Raw genomic sequence first — 23,567 nt, forward strand, 5'->3', positions numbered from 1 at the left:
TGACTGGAGTCGTAAAACTGTATCATGTGTTGATGAATCAGGTAAACAGATCTGGCAATATAAAAAGGATTTAGCAGGACCTAGAGGACTTTGTACAGATGTTTATGGTAACATTATGAACATTACCGTCGCAGACTTAAACTCGGATAGAGTAATAGTAATATCAAAAGATGGAAAGAATAGAAAAGTAATACTAAGGGGAGAAGATGGATTGAAGCATATGAAATTTATTTGTTGTAAACATAATAATTCTAATGGTTTAATATGTGACAGCAATGGCGTTTACTTAGCAATATTCAAACTATCGTATGAATAGTTATGTTAGTTCTAAACATTGAAATGATAATACTTTTACATAAACTTGTAAATTCCAACTAATTTCTAAGATAATGATAAACCCTTTAACATTCAAGGAAGGTTTAAGTTTTCTACTGAATACCTGCTGTCCAATTTCAACTAATTGGAAATTATAACAAATGCTTACACAAAAGTCAAAGGGATTTAATCCGACAGATAATTGATTGAAATTTCCAGAAAAAAAACTCTAATTAAAAGATAATATTTCCTTCCTTAGTAACGTAGGATCTCTCATAGAGTAAAGTACCTTGCAGAAAAAATGTGAACAAATTTAAAATGCATGAGTAAAAGTTATACTACATGCATTTTCTTTCCAAAATAGAACAAAGTTTGAGTGTAAAAGTAATGCACGAAGTATTTTGGAAACGTATATGCATGTACTAGGTGTCACTTTATATAGAAAGATAAAAACAAAACGTGCATGGTGCTTCAAAATATATATACACGAAACATCCAAAAATAACGCATTGGTGAAGAATATATTTTAAGTCAGTCAAAAAAATAGCACTAGTTTCTGTAAAGATATGCAAATCAAAATTATTAACAGAAAGACTCCTGTATGAAAGGATACTCACCGAATATATAATGATAATTAAGTATGGTAGGGTAAGAATGTAACAAAATCAAAAGAAAAAAAGGGGTGCCAGTTATGCACTTAATTCAAATTGAAAGTAAAGTTAAGTTGAGTTTAGTACAGAAGCTGACTTTTTGACGCCAAGCAAAGAGGTTTGAACACGCAATCTCTCTGGATTGTTCATCTTACCGCTAAGCCATATAAACCATAGATTAAGTCCACGTCTTGAAGAAGATAAAAACTAAAATTTGGAAGAAAATCATCCAACTTCTTTCCAATTTGGGGCCAGATTAGGAACAAAATTTTGAAAGAACATCATACAATTTTTTTTCTCTTTGATGCCAGATTTGGAACAAAATTATGGAAGAATAACATCCAACTTCTTTTCTCTTTTATGCCACATTTCAACTGGAACAACATTTTGGAAGAACCATCATACAACTTTTTTTTCTCTTTGGCGCCAGATTTTAAACAACTTTGAAAGAGCATCATTCGACTTATTTCCTCTGTGCGCCAAATTTTTTACAAAATTAGGGAAGAACATCATCCAACTTCTTTAATCTAAGGAAGCCATCTTTGTAAATCCCTTTATATGAAAGCAAAAATATCAGAAAGTAATACAGAAATATTCTTATTTTTCATTGAAATATAACTTTTACTTCATTTAAGAAATACGGTATCAATCATCCTCATTATAAAATAATAAGAAAGCAAAGCTGTGTTACTGCTTTTCCAGCTACGCTAACACTTTTCATGACATTTTAGATGTTTCATATCTTTTGCAAAAAAAACTGACAAAAGAGAAACAGAATTATTCAGTGCGGTCTGAGTTCGTCTTATTATCTTGGGAAAATATAAAAAAACACAGAGAAACTTTAACACCAAACATGATAAGCAAGACAAGATCTTCGATCAAATCAGCATAGTCGTAATTATCGGAGACTCTTTATTGGAATTTGCTCTCTTGTGACCATTGTTACCCTTTTTGTGTTTTTGCCTATTATCTGGAAAACTATAATAGATAGGTAGACACTTTAATTAGCAAAAATGACCAACATGAAAAATTCTACAAATACATTGTTCAATTCAAAAGATATAATTTGCAAGTCAACTACATGTAGTATTTTAACAATCAATATATCTATAGTGGATCCCAAATATCACCAAAAACATCAGCTACCAACACCGAAATACTAAGACTAAACAGTGGCACAAATGCAGTTAAACACCAGCAAACAAAGCATAGTGAAGATATCATGTCTTTATAATAGTCAGATTTTGAAATAAGAGTTACTGCAAATTCAAACAAGAGTGCACACACTGAAATGTCTCGCCTTCTTTACTAATCATTGATATTATGTTGAGTCCTAAGTATAAAGCTTTATTACAACTGTCACATAAACATTACATTAACCAATTTAACTAAACAAAGACCAGTGAACCATGAAAATGAGGTCAAGGTCAGATGAACCATGCCAGACTGACATGTACAGATAACAATGCTTCCATAAAACAAATATAGTTGACCTAATATTTATAGTTTAAGAAAAATAGACCAAAACACAAAAACTTAACTATAGCCACTGAACCATGAAAATGAGGTCAAGATCAGATGACACCTGCCAGTTGGACATGTACACCTTACAGTCCTTCCATACACCGAATATACTAAGTGAAGCGTAATACAAGCGGATTCCAGTTTAGCTGCAGAACCAGAAATATTTTTTAAAAGAAGAAAAAAACTACATTTTTATCATAAATATAACGGCTAAACAATCAAAGGTAAACATGGTTAACTAATAAATCACAATCAAAATGAACGAAATGGCTATAAATCAATCTCACACTCTATTGGCACGCTAATCTTGAACTACATGGAGTTGTAGGACAACTCGGCCCGAATATACATCGGCCCAAAGACAGCACAGATCGTTTATAAAGACTTCTCGCACCGTCTTGGTCACCGCCAATATGTCATGTCGGACTTTCATTAGGTCCACTGAACTTGAACCGTCTACAAATAATGTCGATTTTAAGGTTTTTCAATTTTGGGGTCATTACTAAATTTTCAAAATAATCTAGACAATGTAGACCTGCGAGACGACTTTTAAATTTAGTGAGCTCCCCAAACACCTTAAAATGTATTTGTAGACGGTTCAAGTTCAGAAGACGTAATGAAAGTCCGAAAAAAAAAAAAAAATTATAATATCAACCTAATGATATATTGTTTTAATCTGAATTTCTCACCCTTTTCATACATCATGTATATCATAGAGGGTGGTAAAGGGTTATTTTCGTGTAACATGTTTTGCCAATTTCAATTCATGTGCAGCCGTGAAAAATGTTAGTTATTCACCGTGTTTAGTGTAATTATTATTCACTTTTCAGTGTTTAGTACAACATTTTTTTATGGGGGGGGGGGGGGGGGGCTAGGATGAAAAATGTTGTCCTGCATTTTTTCTATACATATACATGTATATACAACTCGTCTAAACATCAACCCAACAATGTTAGATCTGTTAATTAGCTTTTGCAAATTTTTGGTTCTTCCCTGAGCCAGGATTTGAACCCATGCTACTGTGATATCGTGACACCAAATGGCCTGCACTGCAGCCGTCCCGCTAGACCACACGACCACCTGGTCTCTAAAAAAAGAGCTTTCGCTGGCCATGTGTTACTTTTCCACGTCAGTGTTAATCTAGCGGCGTACTACAGTACATGATATATAAGGCATGACAATGTTATTGTTACAGATCAGCTAAATTATCTATAGTAAAGGATCCTACAATTAATGTAAGATACAGTCACAGAAAATAATTATATTCATAAGTACATCTTAGTCAGTGACAACCCTACAACAGATGTATCCATCGGATCGCCATCAATGATGGTGATACATGGCTGTGTACATAATGCATATATACAACTCGTCTAAACATCAACCCACCAATGTTAGATCTGTAAATTTGCTTTCTCAAATTTTTGGTTCTTCCCTCGCCGGGATTCGAACCCATGCTACTGTGATATTGTGACACCAAATCGCCTGCACTGCAGCCGTCCCGCTAGACCACACGACCACCTGGGCTCTCAAAAAAAGAGCTTTCGCTGGCCATGTGTTACTTTTCCACGTCAGTGTTAATCTAGCGGCGTACTACAGTACATGATATATAAGGCATGAAGATGTTATTGTTACAGATCAGCTAAATTATCTAAAGTAAATCTATACATGTATATATAACATGGTTTATTGACTTATACAAGTTAATTTGATATTTTCTTATAACATGTGTAAGGTTTTAATTATCTCCCTTCAATTTTTAAAAAAAATTTGCTTAATTGTGCAATCCCTAAAATCCTTGAGTTTTGGGATGAAAAAACTTGCCTTAAACTTTTTCTCTGGTAAACTCATGTACGTTCTTTGTCACATCCCGACATTCACAAAACTGGTTTCCCTTCTCTTTCTTTAGTTGCCTAAACATGCTAGACCAAATGTTATAAAACTTATACACAGGGCTTATTGTCACTAAACACAGGGCAACTTTGATTTTTGGTGGCATCACTTTTACCATTCTAGAGTTATGCCCCTTTACAAATCAACATAATGCTGGAATTTGCCCAATCTAATTAAAATTAAAGGATTTAATTTTAATTAGATTGGAATGTGCCTCAACCAAATGTCACTAAACTTAAACCCCATGCTCAATATCACAAAATATAGATCCAGTTTGTTTTTTGAAGACGTCACTATTACTGTTCTAGAGTAAGGCCCCTTTCTAAATGGAATGAATGCTGAATTTTTTGTTTCCGTTCTATAACTTAATTTTGCCTTAACTAAATGTGTTGAAACTTATAAGATAAACTTTACGGAAAAAACAAACAGCAAAACAAGTGTAGGAAATAAGAGAATTTAGTCATGAATTATTGTGTACCATGTTTTAGAGAATCCATTAATAAGGATGCACAAAGACCTAGGAGAGGGGCATGGGCTTAAAAATAGTCCACCTGCAGGCCCTATTAAAGAGGCATATTTTTTGGTGTGGATGTTTTTGTTTAAGAATAAATTGTTGGATCAAACAATTGATTCTTAAACAAAAACACCCACACCAAAATAAATGATTATTATCATGATTATTGAAGTATGGCCGATGATGTTTCTCTAAAAAAAACATTGCAAATTAGCCTGAAAATGAAAAGTCACTAGCTACAAGTGATAAACATAGTTTATTTTAATAGAAAACACAATCTTTCATCCTTCATTTGAATAATATAAAGATGCTAAGAATAAACAGGAACAACAAGAAAATGATATTTCAAAATTCCTTGAATATTAGTAAATTATTGTCAACTGGATAACAAAATGGCGGACAAAATAAATTATTCTGTCCTCTGTTCATTATTCATGTTATTATATTTAAGCCTTTATATTCAATGCTATAACAAAATAAGGAAATTGAGCAAGATTTGTTTGAATTTTTAAATGAATTATGTTTAATAACTGTCTTTTTTTAAATTTTTTTTAGATTTCATCATTTAACATGTTTAATGTTTGTGTTTGTGATGGTCCAAAAATGATCATTGATGATGTTGCATATGATGGTAGCTATGGTGATGATCAACAGTTAATAGTTTGATATATTGGCAGAAGTAATAAGAACACTGAAAAAATTAAATTGAAAAGTGAAGGAAAGAGTTTTTATCAACATTTAAGAAGTCAACATAGTAGGTCATATTGACTTCTAATCCAATGATGCTAATACATGTACAATGGTACAATTGTAACTATATGGTGATGATAAACAGTTAATAGTTTGAAATATTGGCAGAAGTAATAAGACCACTGAAAGAATTTAAATTAAAAGTGAAGGATTTAAGAAGTAAAAAAAAGAGGATAGATTGATGTCTAAAATGTCGTCACATGTTGTTTGTGCCTCATCACCGAAAAGTTGGATGGGAATAGCCATGAAATATCCTCTTCCCAATCAACAAAAATTAACCACACCTAAAAAGTCAAAAATAAAAAAGATAAAAGCAACAAATTGCAAATCACTAAAAACTTTAAAAAACATTCATTCTAATCTAAGTCTGAAACCTACAGGACGAACACTTGTTGTAAAACAATACAAGTGTAAGGTTAAACGATGTAAACACCGATTTTCTAAGAAGTCCGATTTAGAAATACACCTGAACACTCATTACAAAATAAAAACATTTACCTGCAACTCTTGCAACAGGGAATTCTTAAATAGGAAAATATTCCAAATACATGAACTCAAATGTAAAATATGGAAGAAGAGAAATAAGAAATTCGTTGAACATTTATGCAAAGAATGTGGTGAATGTTTTTGCCAGAGTGGAACATATGAAATTCACCAGAGATCTCATTTCAATGCCAAGCCATACACGTGTGTAATATGTGGAAGAAAGTTTATTTTGAAATTAGCAATGTTTAGACACATTACCCGGCATATTTCCCGTTTTGAATGTCAGACGTGCAAAAGTGTTTTTGATACTCCGTTAAAACTTGAGAAACACACTTTAACTCACATGGATGATTTAGCAGTTTATAAATGTCTGTATTGTAACAGGATTATGATAGACCAAGAAAAATTTGAAAAACATTTGAAATTTCATGTCCGACATAATAATACAAAGCATAAAAAAGGGGAATTTCAGAAAAATTTACGGAAATTAAGAAAAAAAGCTAAGGACAGCATTAGGAAAGTTGTGAAAAAAGAGAAATTTGATGACTTTACTGAGAGTTTTCACATACATACTGATAATTCCATAGGATATGTTGACACTGCCTCGAATGAGTCAAATGATGGTTGCATTACAACAAAAAAGATACAAACATCAATTTTAGCTGAAAATTCAAAAATAGTAGATCTAAAGGAAGATGAACCAAGCATTGCAAAATTAGATTGTGTTCTTTGCCAATTGTCATTTCAAACTATTTCGTCCTTTATGCAGCATGTTAGTTCACATGTAAATTATCAAAATGAATATCAGATTCGAGAGCCAAACATAGATGTATTAAATACCAACAAAACCATTTTTGTCTGCCGATGTTGCGACAGGAAATTTGCAAATCGTAAATTTGCAAAAGATCATATATCCAACTTATTGCAAAAACCAGATGAAGTTCACGAACAGTTGAAAAATGAGAAGACCCTTGAATTTTCTGAGAACAAATATATTTTCTCCGTTTCGATTGGAAATCTTAAAAGTATAGCTGAAGATTCAGCAGTAAACAAAGCCATTATTTACCATTGTGTAAAGTGTAGTACAAACTTTGAAAGCAAGTCAAGTCTGTTCAGTCATGTGAAAAATTGTAAAAAAGTAGAACACAAATATTGGTGCCCAAACTGCAATATGAATTTTGAAACTAATTGTCTTTTGAAAGAACATATACAAATGGGCCACAAAAGAATACAGACGGATCCCATGCTAGATTTGGTTATTGTTACAACAGAGAAAGCAATTGAAAACGTTGATCAGAAAATTTCATTTGAATGTAAAAAATGTGGTATAGTTTGTAATTCCGTGCAAGATTATGCTACACATCGTGAGAGGACACATAATAATGTTGGACCAGAAATGGCTGAAGAGTCAGAATTTGTCTGTGCACATTGTAATATATCTTTTGATTCTCAAGCATTATTGTTTACACATTTGCAATGTCATGCAGAAAATCCCAGAATGCCGAGTAAAACTACAAATTACAGCGACAAAATGTTTTACGATAAGTCAGCCAGGGTATGGGTATGTACAGTGTGTAACAAGTCATACTCGACAAAATGTAACTTGACCAGACATATTACCCTTCATGATGAAGAGGAGAAGGGCCGTCATGTGTGTCCATTCTGTAATCGTGTTTTTCAATTCAAGAGGTATTTACAACATCACGTCATGTACATGCATAAGGTTAAAAAGGGAGATAAAAAGTACATTAAGTGTGACGAATGTGATGGAAAGTTTTCAAGCTCTACCAGTCTTACACGTCATAAACTTATACACACCGGAGAGGCAGATTCAAAAAAGATTTACAAGTGCGAATATTGTAATAAGAAGCTACGTTGTGATAAGCAACTGGAACTACATATGAGGACCCATACAGGTGAAAAACCGTTCGGGTGTGACAAGTGTTCATATAGAGCTGCAGCATATTGCAATCTACTGACGCATATCAAAAGAGTTCACGAAAATCCAAAACCAAACAGACGTGGTCCAAAAAGTAATAAACCAAAACCCTTTGTGGTTCAAACACCTGATAATTTGCTTCAAGTGTTTCAAGAAGGAAAAACAGCATGATCAGAGGAAATACAATTCTAAAACCAAAACATCTGAAAATTGTCTGAAGAATGATTAGTTACGATGTACATGGTATCAAGCATAGAGTTTAATTTTAAGTCATTTTTATACGCCCGTCAAAATTTTGACGGGACGTATTATGGTATACAAATGTCCGGTGTCCGTCCGTCTGTCTGTCCGGCGTAAACATGTCGCACCGTAACTTGAGAACGACTTATCCAAATTTCATGAAACTTAACATAATTGTTTCTTATGATGGTCAAATGATCTGTATACTTTTTGGTGAAAATAAGATTAAAACTTTTTGAGTTACGGCACTTTGTAACTAACACAGGGGTGTGTTTTTTTTCACATGTCGCACTGTATCTCAAAAACGATTCTTGATTATGGCTTAAAACTTTAAATACTTCTTAGTTATATTAATCTTAATATCTGTATACTTTTTGGTGATGATTCAAAATTTTATTTTTGAGTTATTGAGTATTTTGTAAAAAAGGGGGAGGGTTTTTTTTACATGTCGCACCATATCTCATAAACGATTTATGATTATTGCTTAAAACTTTACACATGTCTTTGTTTAATTAATCTAAAGATCTGTATACTTTTTGGTGATGATTCCAAATTTAATTTTTGAGTTATTGAGTATTTTGTAAAAAAGGGGGAGGGTTTTTTTTACATGTTGTACCGTATCTCAAAAACAATTTATGATTATTGCTTAAAACTTTACACACTTCTTTGTTATATTAATCTAAAGATCTGTATATTTTTTGTTGATGATTCAAAACTTCATTTTGGAGTTATTTAGTATTTTGTTAAACAGGGGAGGTTTTTTTTTACATGTCGCGCCGTATCTCAAAAATAATTTATGATTATTGCTTAAAACTTTACATACTTCTTTGTTATATTAATCTAAAGATCTGTATACTTTTTGGTTTTGATTCAAAATTTTATTTTAGTGATATTTAGTTTTTCGAAAAGAAAAAAAACAGGGTTGGGGGTTTCACATGTCCCGCCGTGTCTCAAAAACAATATATGGTTATTGCTTAAAACTTTCTCAGAAACTATTTATGATTATTGCATAAAACTTCCACACAAGATGTCGGGCGTATCATGCGCTCATGGCGCAGCTGTTAATTTGAAGAAGTAATAAGGGCCATGCTGGTTTTATTGTTTGTTAAAGAATCATTTTGGAAAAGCATGTGAAAGTTTTCTTCAATTTCACAAGAAAAACTTCTTTCAATACTTCAATATCTTTTAAACGATTACATATAGAGTGCAATTGGAAAAGCCATGCATTATATTTCAAGGTCCATCTGGTTCCCTATAAAATTAGAATTGGGAACAGATTATATAAAGATACTCAATTTTTTGTTGTTGTCATATTTGATTAAATCCAATGTCAATCCTTTATTGTTATTATGATATTTAAGAAATGACTGTAATATTTTTTCTGTCTATGAAGAAATGACATAAAAAATTTGGTGCACACTGAATAACGCGTGTAGCGGGTTATTTAACAGTGTGCACCACATTTTTTATGTTATTTCGAATAGACAGAAAAAATATTACAGTCATTTCTTATTCTAAATTCCATTTTAAACCGTAGAAAACCATGAAAAAATGTTGATGACTTCACGGTCACATGACTAAATTATGTCTATGGGCTCATAACAAAATAACGTCAGCCAATCAGGAGACGCATTACATCCAAAATTAAATTATTGTAGTTTGACTGTGTTTTGATGCCGTAATCATTATAGTTTATGTGTTTGGTGCTTATATAAACTTATCTTATCTTATAGAAATGTATTTTTTATCATGTTTATATGAAAAGATGAAAATGGAATCTATATTATATAGTATAAAAAATTAAATGGGTGCTATATTACATTTTGTAATCTGCAATTTAGCGGCTTTAGCCATTATTGTGTAACAGTTATCAATGGTTCACTTGAGCGATAGGCTAAATTGCATAACAATAACTTGTTAGTTATCTGGTTTAAACAAAATCATCAAAATACCATACAATTATTTTAAAAGCTGTTTAATTATTCCACATTTTATAAACAAAGGGCTTTTTTAACAAATACATTTTAATTGTACATATTTTATTATTTAGATAAACATAATTAAGGAATTGTAGGATTTTAATTATGAACATGATGAATGGACCCCTATTTTAATTTCTGTATTTTGAATAAAATAGTAGCCTATTTAACCCTATAAAAAAATATTCTTTACAAAAAAAAGTTCTCTTAATTTAGACAACAACTGGAAGTGTTTAACGACCTTGACTGGATATACATCCCTCGCACTGTCGGTAAAAATTTAGACAACAGAATGACAATAAACACTTTAGCACCATAAAATGGTTCATTTTCAATGTTATGTATATTTTATCAACATTTGTTGGCAGTCATAATAAAACTTTTTTGCAGGACAATGAAACTGAAAAAAAATTAATTTAGTTGCATGCATTTGTCTATTAGTCCCAGGCCACATTTACAAAGTTATCCACCATGTCCACAATAACTGATAATTCAGAAATATTTGCAGTAATCAAAAGATTTATAATTTTGTTTTTTGTCGTATTTTAAATGGTTGTTTGGAGAAGATTTGGGTATATCACCCTCCTGTTGACCTGAAAAGATACATTTTTGTTCATAAAATCTTTAACAACAAAATTTTACTCGCTACCCTCGCCAGAATTTTTTTTCATTTTGGATAATAGCATCCCTCTTTCCAATTGACCCTAGATCCTCCATTGATTTTAATGCTATTATATCATGTATATATTTATATAAATAAATTGTATGCCACACAGTATGATATGTGTTTCCTGTAAAAAAAAAAAAAAAGATCTCTATTACAAAAGTTACATTTTTGTAATTTTAATACATTACAGAAAGAAAAGTTGATTATTAGAGGGGGAAGAGCATTCTTTTTTGTCAATTTGTTGATGAGCATAAAAAACAAATATTCTGACCCTGGTCGGAGTGAAAATGAATGACCTGGCCTCTTTTATGTTGCAAATAAGTTGTTTTGACCTCATAACCTCCCCCTCTCATGTTAATCAAAGGATTGTACCCTCAAGATTTCTTGTTTGTAAATGATGATTTATGTGCCCATTTTAGTGCTTAAATGCTAATTATCCTACTAAACTGACAATTTTAAAATTATACTTGTTTTACATGTAGTTTTTTGTTAGATATATATAACTTATGAATGTATAACATGTATAATGTGATAATTGTTATGCTAGGTGACAAATACATAGTATAAGATGATTAGTTAATTAATATTGGAATAAAATCATTTGCTTGATAGTTTTTTTTAACCCATGTTCAAGTCATTTTAATTCTTGCATTGCTAATGGTAAATATTTGTTGTGCTTGCTTATCTGGCATGATAAAAAGGACTATTGTTTGGGACTCAAATATGTGTTGTATTTACTGATCCTTATTTGTATAATTTCTATTATCTGTGGATTCATTTAATTTCGTGGCTACCAATTTTCTTGGATTGCACGAGAAAAACTTGCATTTACGTGGATAATCGATTCTGTGGTTTTAACAATATCCAAATGCAAGCCTGTAGAAAATATGTAATTCCTTAAGCATTTAAATTCATTTGTGGTTCATTTGTTCCTATAAAATCAATGAAAATATGAATCTTTTTGAATCCACAGTAAACTGTTATTGTGTGCATTATCATCATAATTGTTGTATACCAGTACACGCTATACATGCTGTAGCATGGCTAGTAAAACTAATTAAAATATTGAAGCCCTTGCTAAGTAAGAATTGATGTTAGAAAGAAAACATATTTTTTTTTTTGTGTTTTGAACGCTTTTTTGTTTGTTTTTAGGTTCATACTATTATTTTATTTTGTTTGTTATAGAAGACCTGATGTAAGGACCATTTTTTGGCCCCCTGAAATTGTAATTATAGTGAATTTCCTAATTCCTTTCAAATTGTCATGATTGTGTCAAATTTTAATGATAAACATGATCACATGATGATAAATGAATTAAAAGATATAAAATGAATATTCAATTCAAAAAACTATATATTGTGGTATTAATGTGACTTATAAGCACGTAAAAATTGACATATCTTTACTTAAGAAGACATTTGCACAAAGGTATTGATAAAATGAGTTATGAATTAAGGCAAGATAATTAATCAAAAATATATGTTATCCAAATTAATATCTTTGTTAAAGAAATCATGTAGCAAAATATATGTATTTTGTAAATCTGAATATATAACAGGAACTCTAAAAGAACCTATTTTGAAGATTTAAAGTTTTGCATAAAAAGAAAGATGTTTGAACCCCTTAATAAGACACATACCAAAGATATACTGATATACAACAGATTAGGAATCTAATTCATTAAGAATTTTTTTTTTCTAATTTCGCGGGGCCAAAAAAAGACTTTACCAGAACTTCTCCTTTGTTATTGTTATTTGTTAATTTAAGAAAGCAAGGAATGATCTTAGAATATATTTTATTTTGTGAAAGTAGAAGTTGGTAAAGGGACATAACTCTGTAGTCTGCGTTACATAGAAGCTTACATAATAATTAGATATATGATTTAGACAAATGAAGCTGATTTTGAAGAGTTATGCCCCTTAATCTACATCTACTTCATGTTATTGATGAGCTATTATTTGTTAGTTAATAATTTCTTAGTTTTTATGTTTTACTCAAATTAAATACTTATAGGAAAATAATTTCATTGTGTTTATTTATTAAATGTTGATTTCATGACAATTATAAATGTGTGTTATTTTACATATTATATCAAGGAATTGTACAAGGCTGTCAAATTTACTTCAAATTATTTTTCACAATTTTTTTAATTTAGAATTAGGTGGTGTGGTATGTTTGCCATTCGTTTGATATACAAATATCCATGAAGACCAAAGAAGGTCTAATCATTTGTCCATTGACTCTTTCTTTCTATATTTTATAGTAATCAAGATAACAGGAGAAAACAAAACAATTTAGTAGAAATTGTCATTTATATACATTTTGTAATTAGTGACAAAAGTCCTACTTATCATCAGTCACAGTCTAAATACTGAATACCCAAAGGATGATTATCACTAAGTTTGGTTCTAATTGCCCCATTAGTTTCAAAGGACAAGGTTAATGAAAAGTTAACAGACGAAGACTGCTAAGTAACAAAAGGTCACTCTGGTTCTTTGGGCCAAGTGAGCTATATTAACCCAATTTTAAAATGTTACCACCTAACTATGAAAATGAGTTCAAGGTCTGTTTTACCCTGCCCTACCTACTTGTCAACTGTAAATAGTTTATTATTTAATAAAGGCAACAGTAGTATACAGCTGTTCGAAAATCATAAATCAATTGAGAGAAAACAAATCCAGGTTACATACTAAAACTAAGGTAAACACATCAACTGTAGCAAATAGGAAAACAACAGAAACACAGAAGTGCAAGAATAAACCAAAATTACAATGCAACACACACAGAAACTAACTATAAGGTAACAGCTGCAATTTCCCTGACTTGGTACAGGACATTTAAAAAAAATGGTGGGTTGAACCTGGTTTTGCGGCTAGCCAAACCTTGCGCTTTTATGGCAATGTTAAATATAACACTAAAATGTCAACATTACATGACAGAACTACAGTACAAATAAATGTAAGAACTGTTAATCTATTAGTATTAAGATAAGAATCTTAAAAACTTTTTGAATCATTGTTCCTGAGAAAAAAATAAATACTTGTTCACGAACATGATATGTAAAATTTGCGAATAAACTCATCATAGATAACATAACGTCAGTGAAGGTTGAATTAAAAGTTTAAAGAGGCCAAATAAAGTACGAAGTTGAAGAGCATTCAGGACAGTGGCGGACCCAGAAATGTTCATAAGTGGGCCCACTGACTGCCTAAGAGAGGGCCCGTTCCGATCAAGCTTCAGCAACTAAATTTTTCCAAGAAAAGGGTCAGGCTCCGCTCCCCCCCCCCCCCCCCCCCTTAATCCGCCTCTGCAGGACCCAAAATGTATTGCCAAATAAAATAAGCTACCCTCTTTCCTGTAGAATATACTTATTATTTCAAAACTTTTGTATAGAGATATTTTATAATTATGTCAAAATCATTGATAATTTATTGCACCTGATAAACAGCATGTTGATGAGTGACAAATGTGACAATGTATCCCATGAAGATTGCTCAAATGAAGCTTTGAAGCAAGATGAAAACAATACTGCAGGAGATGCACAATAACAATGCATCTTTAGATAAATAACCAGTTACCAATTTAGGAAAAGATGTAGGTACGTACAATATACCTCTTTTTATTGTTGAGTACACATCTGTTTGCGTTTATATGTGTGTTTTGCTATGGGAAACATTAAAAATGTCTAAAATACATTGGTTTTAAAACTAAAAATGTGAATAAAAAAAAACTTTTTTTCAAAATGGAGATAAATTGAAGCCAGATTCGCATTTTTCAAACAGTCTTATGCAAATTTAGCGCTTAATAAAATGAAAAGACCTGTTTTGAGCAAGGTAAACAAAACTTTATATTGTATACTTTAATTCAGTTCACTAAATTGATCATCCATTTCAGTGGATCAGAACAAAATTAAAAGTATCCCAGTGTCCACAATTAATATGGGATAACGTGATCATAATTTTACCCCACGCGGAGGGTATAATGTTTTTGACCCGCCAGTCCGTCAGTCCTTTTCTTGTCATCGCAACTCCTCGGAAACTTCACAACAGAATTTCATGAAACCTTTCAGATGATAAGGACATACTATGTTTATGTGCATATCGACAGAAAATTATGATCTTTTTCTTAAGAGTTTGTTTGTCCAGTGACAAACAATGTGGGGGCGTGGATATGTGAACGCGCTCACTAAGGTTCTTTAATTTTAAAATCAAGTTTCCCTTGACAATTATGGGTCCCTCAATTCTGATTAGTCTGATTAAAGACAAATATACCATTAACATGATTAACTGCAGTTTTGATAAATGGAAATCCTGAATAAAAAGAACGAAAAATAAAAAAAAATGCAATCCTGGTGAAAATTTGCAGATAGATGATTAAACAGATTAACATCATGTCAAAAGAAATACACACTCCTTGAATTCATTGCGTTGTGTATAATTACCATCGTCATTTAAAAATAAGAAATCTAGTCCATATTTAGAACATATATAACATTTTTAAGACGTTCTTTTATTAATAGATTTAAATCCCTGTACAAAAGAAAGGGTATCATTGATACATATCATATTTTCTGAAAGTTAAAAACAAAAAATGGTAAATGTCAGTTAAATTTTTACGTTAATATTGGTCAGGTATAAACATGCTCTTATTCACTTCCTGGTAGGCTGAAATTGTTAACAAATAAAGGAACAATACTTGCCAAAAAGCAACGATATTGAATTGAGAGGTAAATACAATTTTTATAGACTTTCATCTCCTCGGGTGATACACGTTAATTTTGTAATAGATAGATAAAAATGAAATCATTACCTTTATTTACTTGAAATGTTTGCATCTAGCATGTTCAGTACGTTAGAAACAAATTATTGAAGTTTATTTTGAATCGATCATTCGATCTTTTTCAGACGATAGGTGAAATATAAACTTTGCAATTTGACATCTGTTTTGTCCCTTTTGGGTAATAACAAATTTTAAAGAAATTCAAATTAAAGTAATAACATTTCTACATACGTTTATTTGAAATATATTCCTGTCACGTAATGTTGTCATTTTAGCGACATTTTCAACATTGCCATATAAGCGGGAGGTTTTGCTAGCCATACAACCAGATTCAATCCACCATTTTTTTCTTACAATGTCCTGTACCAAGTCAGGAAAATGACAGTTGCCATCAAATAGTCCATTTCTATGTTAATTGGCGTTTAGTTTTGTTGCAGTTCAGTGTTTCTGTTGTTCTGTTGCTGTTCAGTGTTTCTGTTGTTCTGTTGCTGTTCAGTATTTCTGTTGTTCTGTTGTTTAAGGTGATGTACGTGTTATCCTCGGTTTAAGTTTCAAACCCGGATTTGTTTTCACTTAATCGATTAATGACTTTTGAACTGTTGTATACTACTGTTGCCTTTATTGGTAATTTTCAAAAAAAAATGCACAGGCCAGTTTTGTTTTCATTTGATTTTGTTTTCATTTCCAATTTGTGTGGTGGTCGAAGCCATTTATTGATAAACGTGATGTAGACCATTATTTGAACAGATAATGAGTTGACGTTCTTATGACTTGCAACATAGGTCTCACATATTTAAATCATGTTAACCTTGATGACACTAACTTGTTACACAGCGCATTATATTTCTGATATATACATAAAAAAAAGAAGATGTGGTACGATTGCCAATGAGACATTTCTCCACAAATACCAAATGACAGAGAAATTAACAGCTATGGGTCACCGTACGGCCTCTAACAATGAGCAAAGCTCCATACCGCATAGTCAGTTACAAAAGGCCCCGAAATGACAAATGTAAATCAATTGAGACGAGAACACTAACGGCCTAATTTACTGTACAAAAAAACAAATATGTAACTCATCAACAAACGACAACCAATGAATTACATGTTTCAGACTTAGGACAGGCACATACACACAGAATGTAGCGGGGTTAAACATGTAACGTGATCCCAAACCTCTCCCTAACTTGGGGATGTTTTTTTGTAATTGTTGTTACAAATTTAAAATTGCAAAATGCGCATATCTCAAATATACATATATACATGTTGCGAATATGGACCATCGATGTTGAAGAGCTTCAATTTTTACATTCAAATGACATGAATGATCGGGTTGTACTTTTACAAACTAAAAATTGCTAAATTAGAATTTCAAATTACGGAGATACCTATTTATATTTTAAGGAATGCAATTTTGTAATTTGAACACTTTGGCTTTCAATAATTAGTTGTTCCATCTTTGTTTTATATGGATTGTCGTCTGATATAGACAATCGTACATGTACCACATGTCTTTACTTTTTTGTATTCAGTGATATGTTAAGTACATTACTGACGCGATTTATGTTTATGCTTAGGTCATGGCATCAAATACATCTGTACCATGTGGACCTTGTGAAAGAGGAAATGCAAATACTAAAGCTGACATCTGGTGTTTCAGCTGTCATGAAGGATTATGCTCAACATGTGCAGGTCAACACAAAAGATTTAAACCAACTGGTGATCACAAGACGATCGATATTGAAAGCTATAAATCTCCCATTGACACCATCAAAACAGAATGTGACAAACATAATCAACAATTTAAGTGGTACTGTCCAAGTCATTTAATACCTTGCTGTGATGCGTGTATTTCAAATCATCATTCAAAATGCACTGAAATAAAACCGTTAGCGAGTGTAGTGGAGAAAGCCAATATAGAACAATCGAAAGCATCTATAGAAAACGATATCACCTCCATCTTACTTTTCTTGAATAAAATGGGAATTGAAAAATCAAAAAACAGAATGAAAGCAGAACAACAACATAAAAACATAAAGGAATCCATTGGTAAAATTCGGCAAGAAATTAATAAGCATTTAGAGCATCTAGAGATAGAGCTATACAAAGAAGCAGATACCAAATGGAGTAAGGAAAAATTAAATTTAACAGAATTAATTACTGAAATTGAAGAAAAAAAGAAAAACTTAAAGGACATACAACATGATTTGCAGACAGTCACAGAAAAAAGTTCCAAACTCCAGTCATTTCTAGGGATACACCAGATTGAGCGAATAGTACATCGACATCGATATGTTGTAGATATTGAACACAATGAGATGGCAAGGGAAGTTGAAATCAAATTAAAGCAAAATGATAAGATAGAAAAAATACTCAGGGAATTAAGATCAATAAAGTCCTTTGGAGAGGTAAATATTGTTGAAACTAAACTAGCATTGAAGAGAGAAACGAGTGTGAATATGGAACCACAAGTTGCATTACAAGAACAATCCAATATAAAGACCATGCAAATGAATATTGAAACAAAGATGAAGATCAACCTTGGGAAGTATATTAATGACATGATTTGTCTGATGGATGGGAGATTTATAGTAGTTGAACAGAGTGGTAAAGTTAACCTATTTTCTACTGATGGCAAACTTCAGAAACTATTACCAATAGCAAGTGGACCCTGGAGTGTTACACAGATCAATCAGGACGCTATTGCTATGAGTTATCCTCAAGAGAAAGATATTAAGGTATTCAATATGAAGAATGAAACCGTTTCCAAAGTTATCACATTAGATAAACCGGTAGCATGCTATGGTTTATCATGCTTCAACGATGCCCTTGCAGTGGGTTTAAGAAATCGTGAAATCCGTATTATAGACATGGACGGAAACACACTAAAGTCAATACAAGTTCAGAGTAAATCACACCTGTATAATCTTGTTTATTTTAATGACAGAGTAATCTTCAGTGACTATACTGGTAAAGCAGTATACTGTTATGAAGATTCAGGTAAAATTGTCTGGGAGTATAAACAGGATTTAGACGGACCACAAGGTCTTTGTATTGATACTTTCGGTAATATTCTTGTAGCAGATTATTGCTCTGATAGAATAATAGCAATATCAATAGATGGAAAGATTAGTAAAGTAGTGCTGGGAAAAGAGGATGGATTGGAGGACATGCATTTTATTTGTTATAAAAAGGATGAATCTTATGGTTTTATTTGTGACAACATGTGTGTTCTCTTAGCAAAGTTTAATCTATCTTACGGATAAATATAAGTACTAACTTTTCATATGATATTACTTGCAAATACAATTTTAAAGGACAACTGAATTAAACAAGAGTGCACACGCTGAAATGTCTCGCCTTCTTTACTAATTATTGATATCATGTTGATAGTCCTAAATATAAAGCTTTATTACGACTGTCACATAAACTTAATATAAACATTAACCAAGAAAACTAAACATTGACCAATGAACCATGAAAATGAGGTCAAGGTCAGATGAACCATGCCAGGCAGGCATGTACAGCTAACAATTCTTCCATACAACAAATATAGTCGACCTATTGCTTACAGTATTATAAAAAAAGACCAAACTCAAAAACTTAACTTTGACCACTAACCAGGGAAAATGAGGTCAAGGTCAGATGACATCTGCCAGCTAGACATGTACATCAAAATGATCTTACAATCATTCCATACACCAAATATAGTAGACCTATTGTATACAGTATAAGAAAAACAGACCAAAATACAAAAACTCAACTATAACCACTGAATCATGAAAATGAGGTCAAGGTCAGAAGACACTTGCCAGTTGGACATGTACACCTTACTGTCCTTCCATACACCGAATATACACAACCTATTGCTTATAGTATCTGAGATATAGACTTGACCACCAAAACTTAACCTTGTTCAATGATCCATGAAATGAGGTCGAGGTCAAGTGAAAACTGTCTAACGGCCATGAGGACCTTGCAAGGTACGCACATATACCAAATATAGTTATCCTTTTACTTATAATAAGAGAGAATTTAACATTACAAAAAATCTTAACTTTTTTTTCAAGTAGTCACTGAACCATCAAAATGAGGTCAAGGACATTGGACATGTGACTGACGGAAACTTCGTAATATGAGGCATCCATATACAAAGTATGAAGCATCCAGGTCTTCCACCTTCTTAAATATAAAGCTTTAAAGAAGTAAGCTAACGCCGCCGCCGCCGGATCACTATCCCTATGTCGAGCTTTCTGCGACAAAAGTCACAGGCTCGACAAATATGAAGATTAGTTTTAAGTAAAATGTGACAAGTAAATTACCAGCCAATGTGGATTGTTATGACAGATGGTATTGATACGGGATCCTTTATTCTTTGACATTTAAGACCATTTTACTCTATTCTATATATTTTTGGACCTTTATTCTATATTCTTTATATTTCAGCTCCCCTTTATTCATGCTATTCTCTATTCTTTATTATTATGGCCTATTTTTCTCTATTCTTTATACTTCAATTCTCCCTTTGTTCGGCATTTTTTGCCCACAATTCCATTAACCTAATCCAGACCCTCATAACAGTAGCAATTGTAATTAAAAATACTGGATTTCAGCAAAAAAGATTATTTGTGTAGATAGAAGCCTAAAATACTGAATATTAATAAGTATTCCTTTGGTACCAATTTCAAACAGACTATTTATCTGTATCACTTGTATATAATCTTCTGTTCTTTTCACCAATTTATCAACCAAAATGTGTGAAAATGTTTATATCCGTCCGTTTTGTATTGAAAAGAAATCCAAGAGGAACAAACTAAATACTTGCAAAGTTAATCTTTATCATAGAGTATGTATAATTAATGGTGTGAGGACTATGTAATTGTTTATTTTCATTTCGTTTATTTTACAATATAATATTTTGTTCCGATTTGTGTGTGTTTATTAAGTTTTATGTGTGTCTATGCATGTCATCATCTTATTCATGTTGAAATTTTCTTTACTTTTGTTCTGTATACTAAATTAATATTTTTGTTTAGTTTTGTATACCATTGGCCATTAGATAATCAAAAGAATTTACTTCGTTACAGGAAATAAATCAACATCATGCGTATAGAAATGAAGTATAAAAATGTTGGTGCGTAAATTTGTTCAATATTTTCTAAGTGTTCAGGTCACTGGTGTCAGTATAGGTATAGTACTTCGTCGTCTTTTATATATATAGCTGTAGATGTAAATCTCACACAAGTAGAAATTGACATAGAAACTACCTTATCATAACAAATCTTTTGTAGCCATATTTGTTTTTAATAGAAATTCGTCTAACATTTCCTTCAAACATTAGGGGAAAATAGGAAAATATCAGTTATAAAGTGGCAATAATATGAAGTTTTCTATCTCAAATTCTATTTATTTAATAATGATTATTTTGTTCTTAATCTGAGTTAAACTATTGTCTGACCATAGTCATATATTAATATGTCTGTATTTGTCAAGTAATGTTTTCGATTTAATACAATGTTTGATTAAGAAATAATTCTTTCATGCCATGCTCTGTGCTCATTTAAACATGGGTAGGCATTATATTTGTCAATATCTTAATGTTCTATTGGAATAAGTACATGGCTTTGTTTACAAAGTCAAAGAAGAACGTCATATAAGAATAGTAACTTTGTTTGTTTGTTGCAACACAACTACACAATGTTTCATTAAAGAATACCTAAATGTTTAATATCCACCTATGTATTTTTTTTCGTAGTCAATAAGATTGTTTTTAAGAGTAAAAAAAAGACCACCAGCAGTGACATCGACCCAGTGGTGTATAGTTATCAAAGGTATCAGGATTATAATTTAATACGCCAGACGCGCGTTTCGTCTACATAAGACTCATCAGAGACGCTCAGATCAAAGTAGATGTAAAGCCAAACAAGTACAAAGTTGAAGAGCATTGAGGACTCAAAATTCCAAAAAAAGTTGTGTTAAATACAGCTAAGTTAATCTATTCCTGGGATAAGGACATCCTTAGTTTTTAGAAAAAAATCATAGTTTTGTAAACAGGATAGTTTTTGTAAAAATGACCATATAATTGATATTCATGTCAACACCGAAGTGCTGACTACTGGGCTGATGATATCCTCGGGGACGAAACGTCCACCAGCAGTGGCATAGATCCAGTGGAACTTTTTAAAAGTATAATAAATACCCCCCAAGGGTGACTGGGGAATAAAAATATGGTCACTTGGTCTTCTCCCGACCGGCAGTAAAACGCTTGCCGAAGTGGGGCGTCCGTTTGGCTGTGCGGGATGTATTAAGTTCGCAGTCACGTCCGGTCAGAATGGGGACGTTAAATCCGATGTCTCGTGTAAAGAGAGTGCCAACCTCTTTGCACGTTAAGAACCCTTGCAACAACTCTTTGAGGGCCCGTAGGTGGCCTGTTGCAAGGCAAAATTTCTGTCCCTATCCAATATACCCTTATTTTCCAGTGGCAGTCCAAATTTCCCCGACCATCATCCAAAATGGCCTCTATTATGACAAGACCTACCTATTGTATTTTTTGTGAACTTGTTCTCGTCCTGAATATGCATGAAATATTTGCCACTGGACGTTAAGCAACCAAAAATCAATCAATCAATAAAAGTATAATAAAATCATCAGAGATACCAGGATTGAAATCTTCTATTTGCATCACACGGGCGTTTCATTTTCAAAAGACTGACCAGTGATGCTCGCATAAAAAAGGTTAAAAAGGCAAAATAAATTACGAAGTTGAAGAGCATTGAGGACCAAAAATTCTAAAAGCTTTCTCAAATAAAGCTGAGGTAATTCATTTCTGAGGAAAAAAGTCGTAGTGTCTCAAAAAATCAATATCGGTGCAATTGATAAGTATGTTGGTAACAGCAAAGAAATGAAAAAAAAGGTTACTTTGCGCTTTTGAAATAATCAATTACTAAATCAATATTTAACGGTTGATTCAAGAAGCGGGAACAGGATGGACATAAACTTCATGTACGCTGACTAAACTTAGTTTTTTTTAAATGCTTCATATAATAATAAAGAAGCTGCAATTTTTAGTTATAGTTTTTATTAACATTCTACAAAAGTGCCTTTACTAAAATAAGAAAGAAAAAAAGAAACGTGTTACAGGGACGCAGTACGCACTTAAAATACGCACAAATCGGGTTTAAATATAGTTTAATATTATCAATAGTAATCAAAGGTACCAGAATTATAATTTAGTAGATTTAATTCGTATTTATCATTAATGTACTGACTCATAAATTCTTCAAACCTTTATTTAAACACTTAAAACTGCAACTTCAATTAGAAATAAACATTTTAGCAAAGGTGTACTAAGAATTCGCCATTTGTTGAAAGTGACCTAGCTATATACACTTATTTTTTACTTATTTTACCATTAAAGAACAGACGGACGCAGAGACCAGAAAACATAATGCACATGCTTTGGAAATAATTCCCGAACGATATTTTAATGCGACTGAAACCTCATAAAAATACATCCTTTACCAAATTTCAGGAAACTAACACACAATGCTCAATACCTAATTTACTGTTCTTGAGTTATGCCCCTTAATAACTTAATATTCAAACAGATGCATCATTTTTGTCCCAATGACACATTCTCTGGTCATTTTTTTTTATATTAATTTCCTGTTTACAAAACTTTGCATTTTTGGAAAAAGCTAAGGATTTTCTTAACCCAGGAGTAGATTACCGTAGCCGTATTTGGCACAACCTTTAAGTTTGAAATTTTCGGTCCTTAATGCTCTTCAACTTTGTACTTGTTTGGCTTAAAGAAAGAACCATCAAGATT

At 32.0% G+C, this 23,567-nt stretch overlaps 2 protein-coding genes across 2 annotated transcripts; both read left to right on the plus strand.

Moving 5' to 3' along the window:
* The first annotated feature begins 2,633 nt into the window (after nucleotides 1-2,633).
* Nucleotides 2,634-9,377, plus strand: LOC134724471 (zinc finger protein 208-like). The gene is made up of 2 exons (XM_063587502.1): nucleotides 2,634-2,713; nucleotides 5,452-9,377. Exon 2 carries the CDS (start codon nucleotides 5,828-5,830, stop codon nucleotides 8,240-8,242), a length of 2,415 nt encoding a protein of 804 aa, XP_063443572.1. The 5' UTR covers nucleotides 2,634-2,713; nucleotides 5,452-5,827; the 3' UTR covers nucleotides 8,243-9,377.
* Nucleotides 9,378-17,319: 7,942 nt separating this feature from the next.
* Nucleotides 17,320-19,005, plus strand: LOC134726086 (E3 ubiquitin-protein ligase TRIM71-like). The gene has a single exon (XM_063590485.1). The coding sequence runs from the start codon at nucleotides 17,320-17,322 to the stop codon at nucleotides 19,003-19,005; it is 1,686 nt and encodes a 561-aa protein (XP_063446555.1).
* Nucleotides 19,006-23,567: the final 4,562 nt, after the last annotated feature.

Source organism: Mytilus trossulus, chromosome 7 (assembly GCF_036588685.1).
Source record: "Mytilus trossulus isolate FHL-02 chromosome 7, PNRI_Mtr1.1.1.hap1, whole genome shotgun sequence".
Taxonomy (NCBI): Eukaryota; Metazoa; Mollusca; class Bivalvia; order Mytilida; family Mytilidae; genus Mytilus; species Mytilus trossulus.

Coding starts and splice junctions, on each gene's coding strand:
- LOC134726086 (XM_063590485.1), top strand. CDS start 17,320: ATGGCATCAAATACATCTGTACCATGTGGACCTTGTGAAAGAGGAAAT.
- LOC134724471 (XM_063587502.1), top strand. CDS start 5,828: ATGTCTAAAATGTCGTCACATGTTGTTTGTGCCTCATCACCGAAAAGT.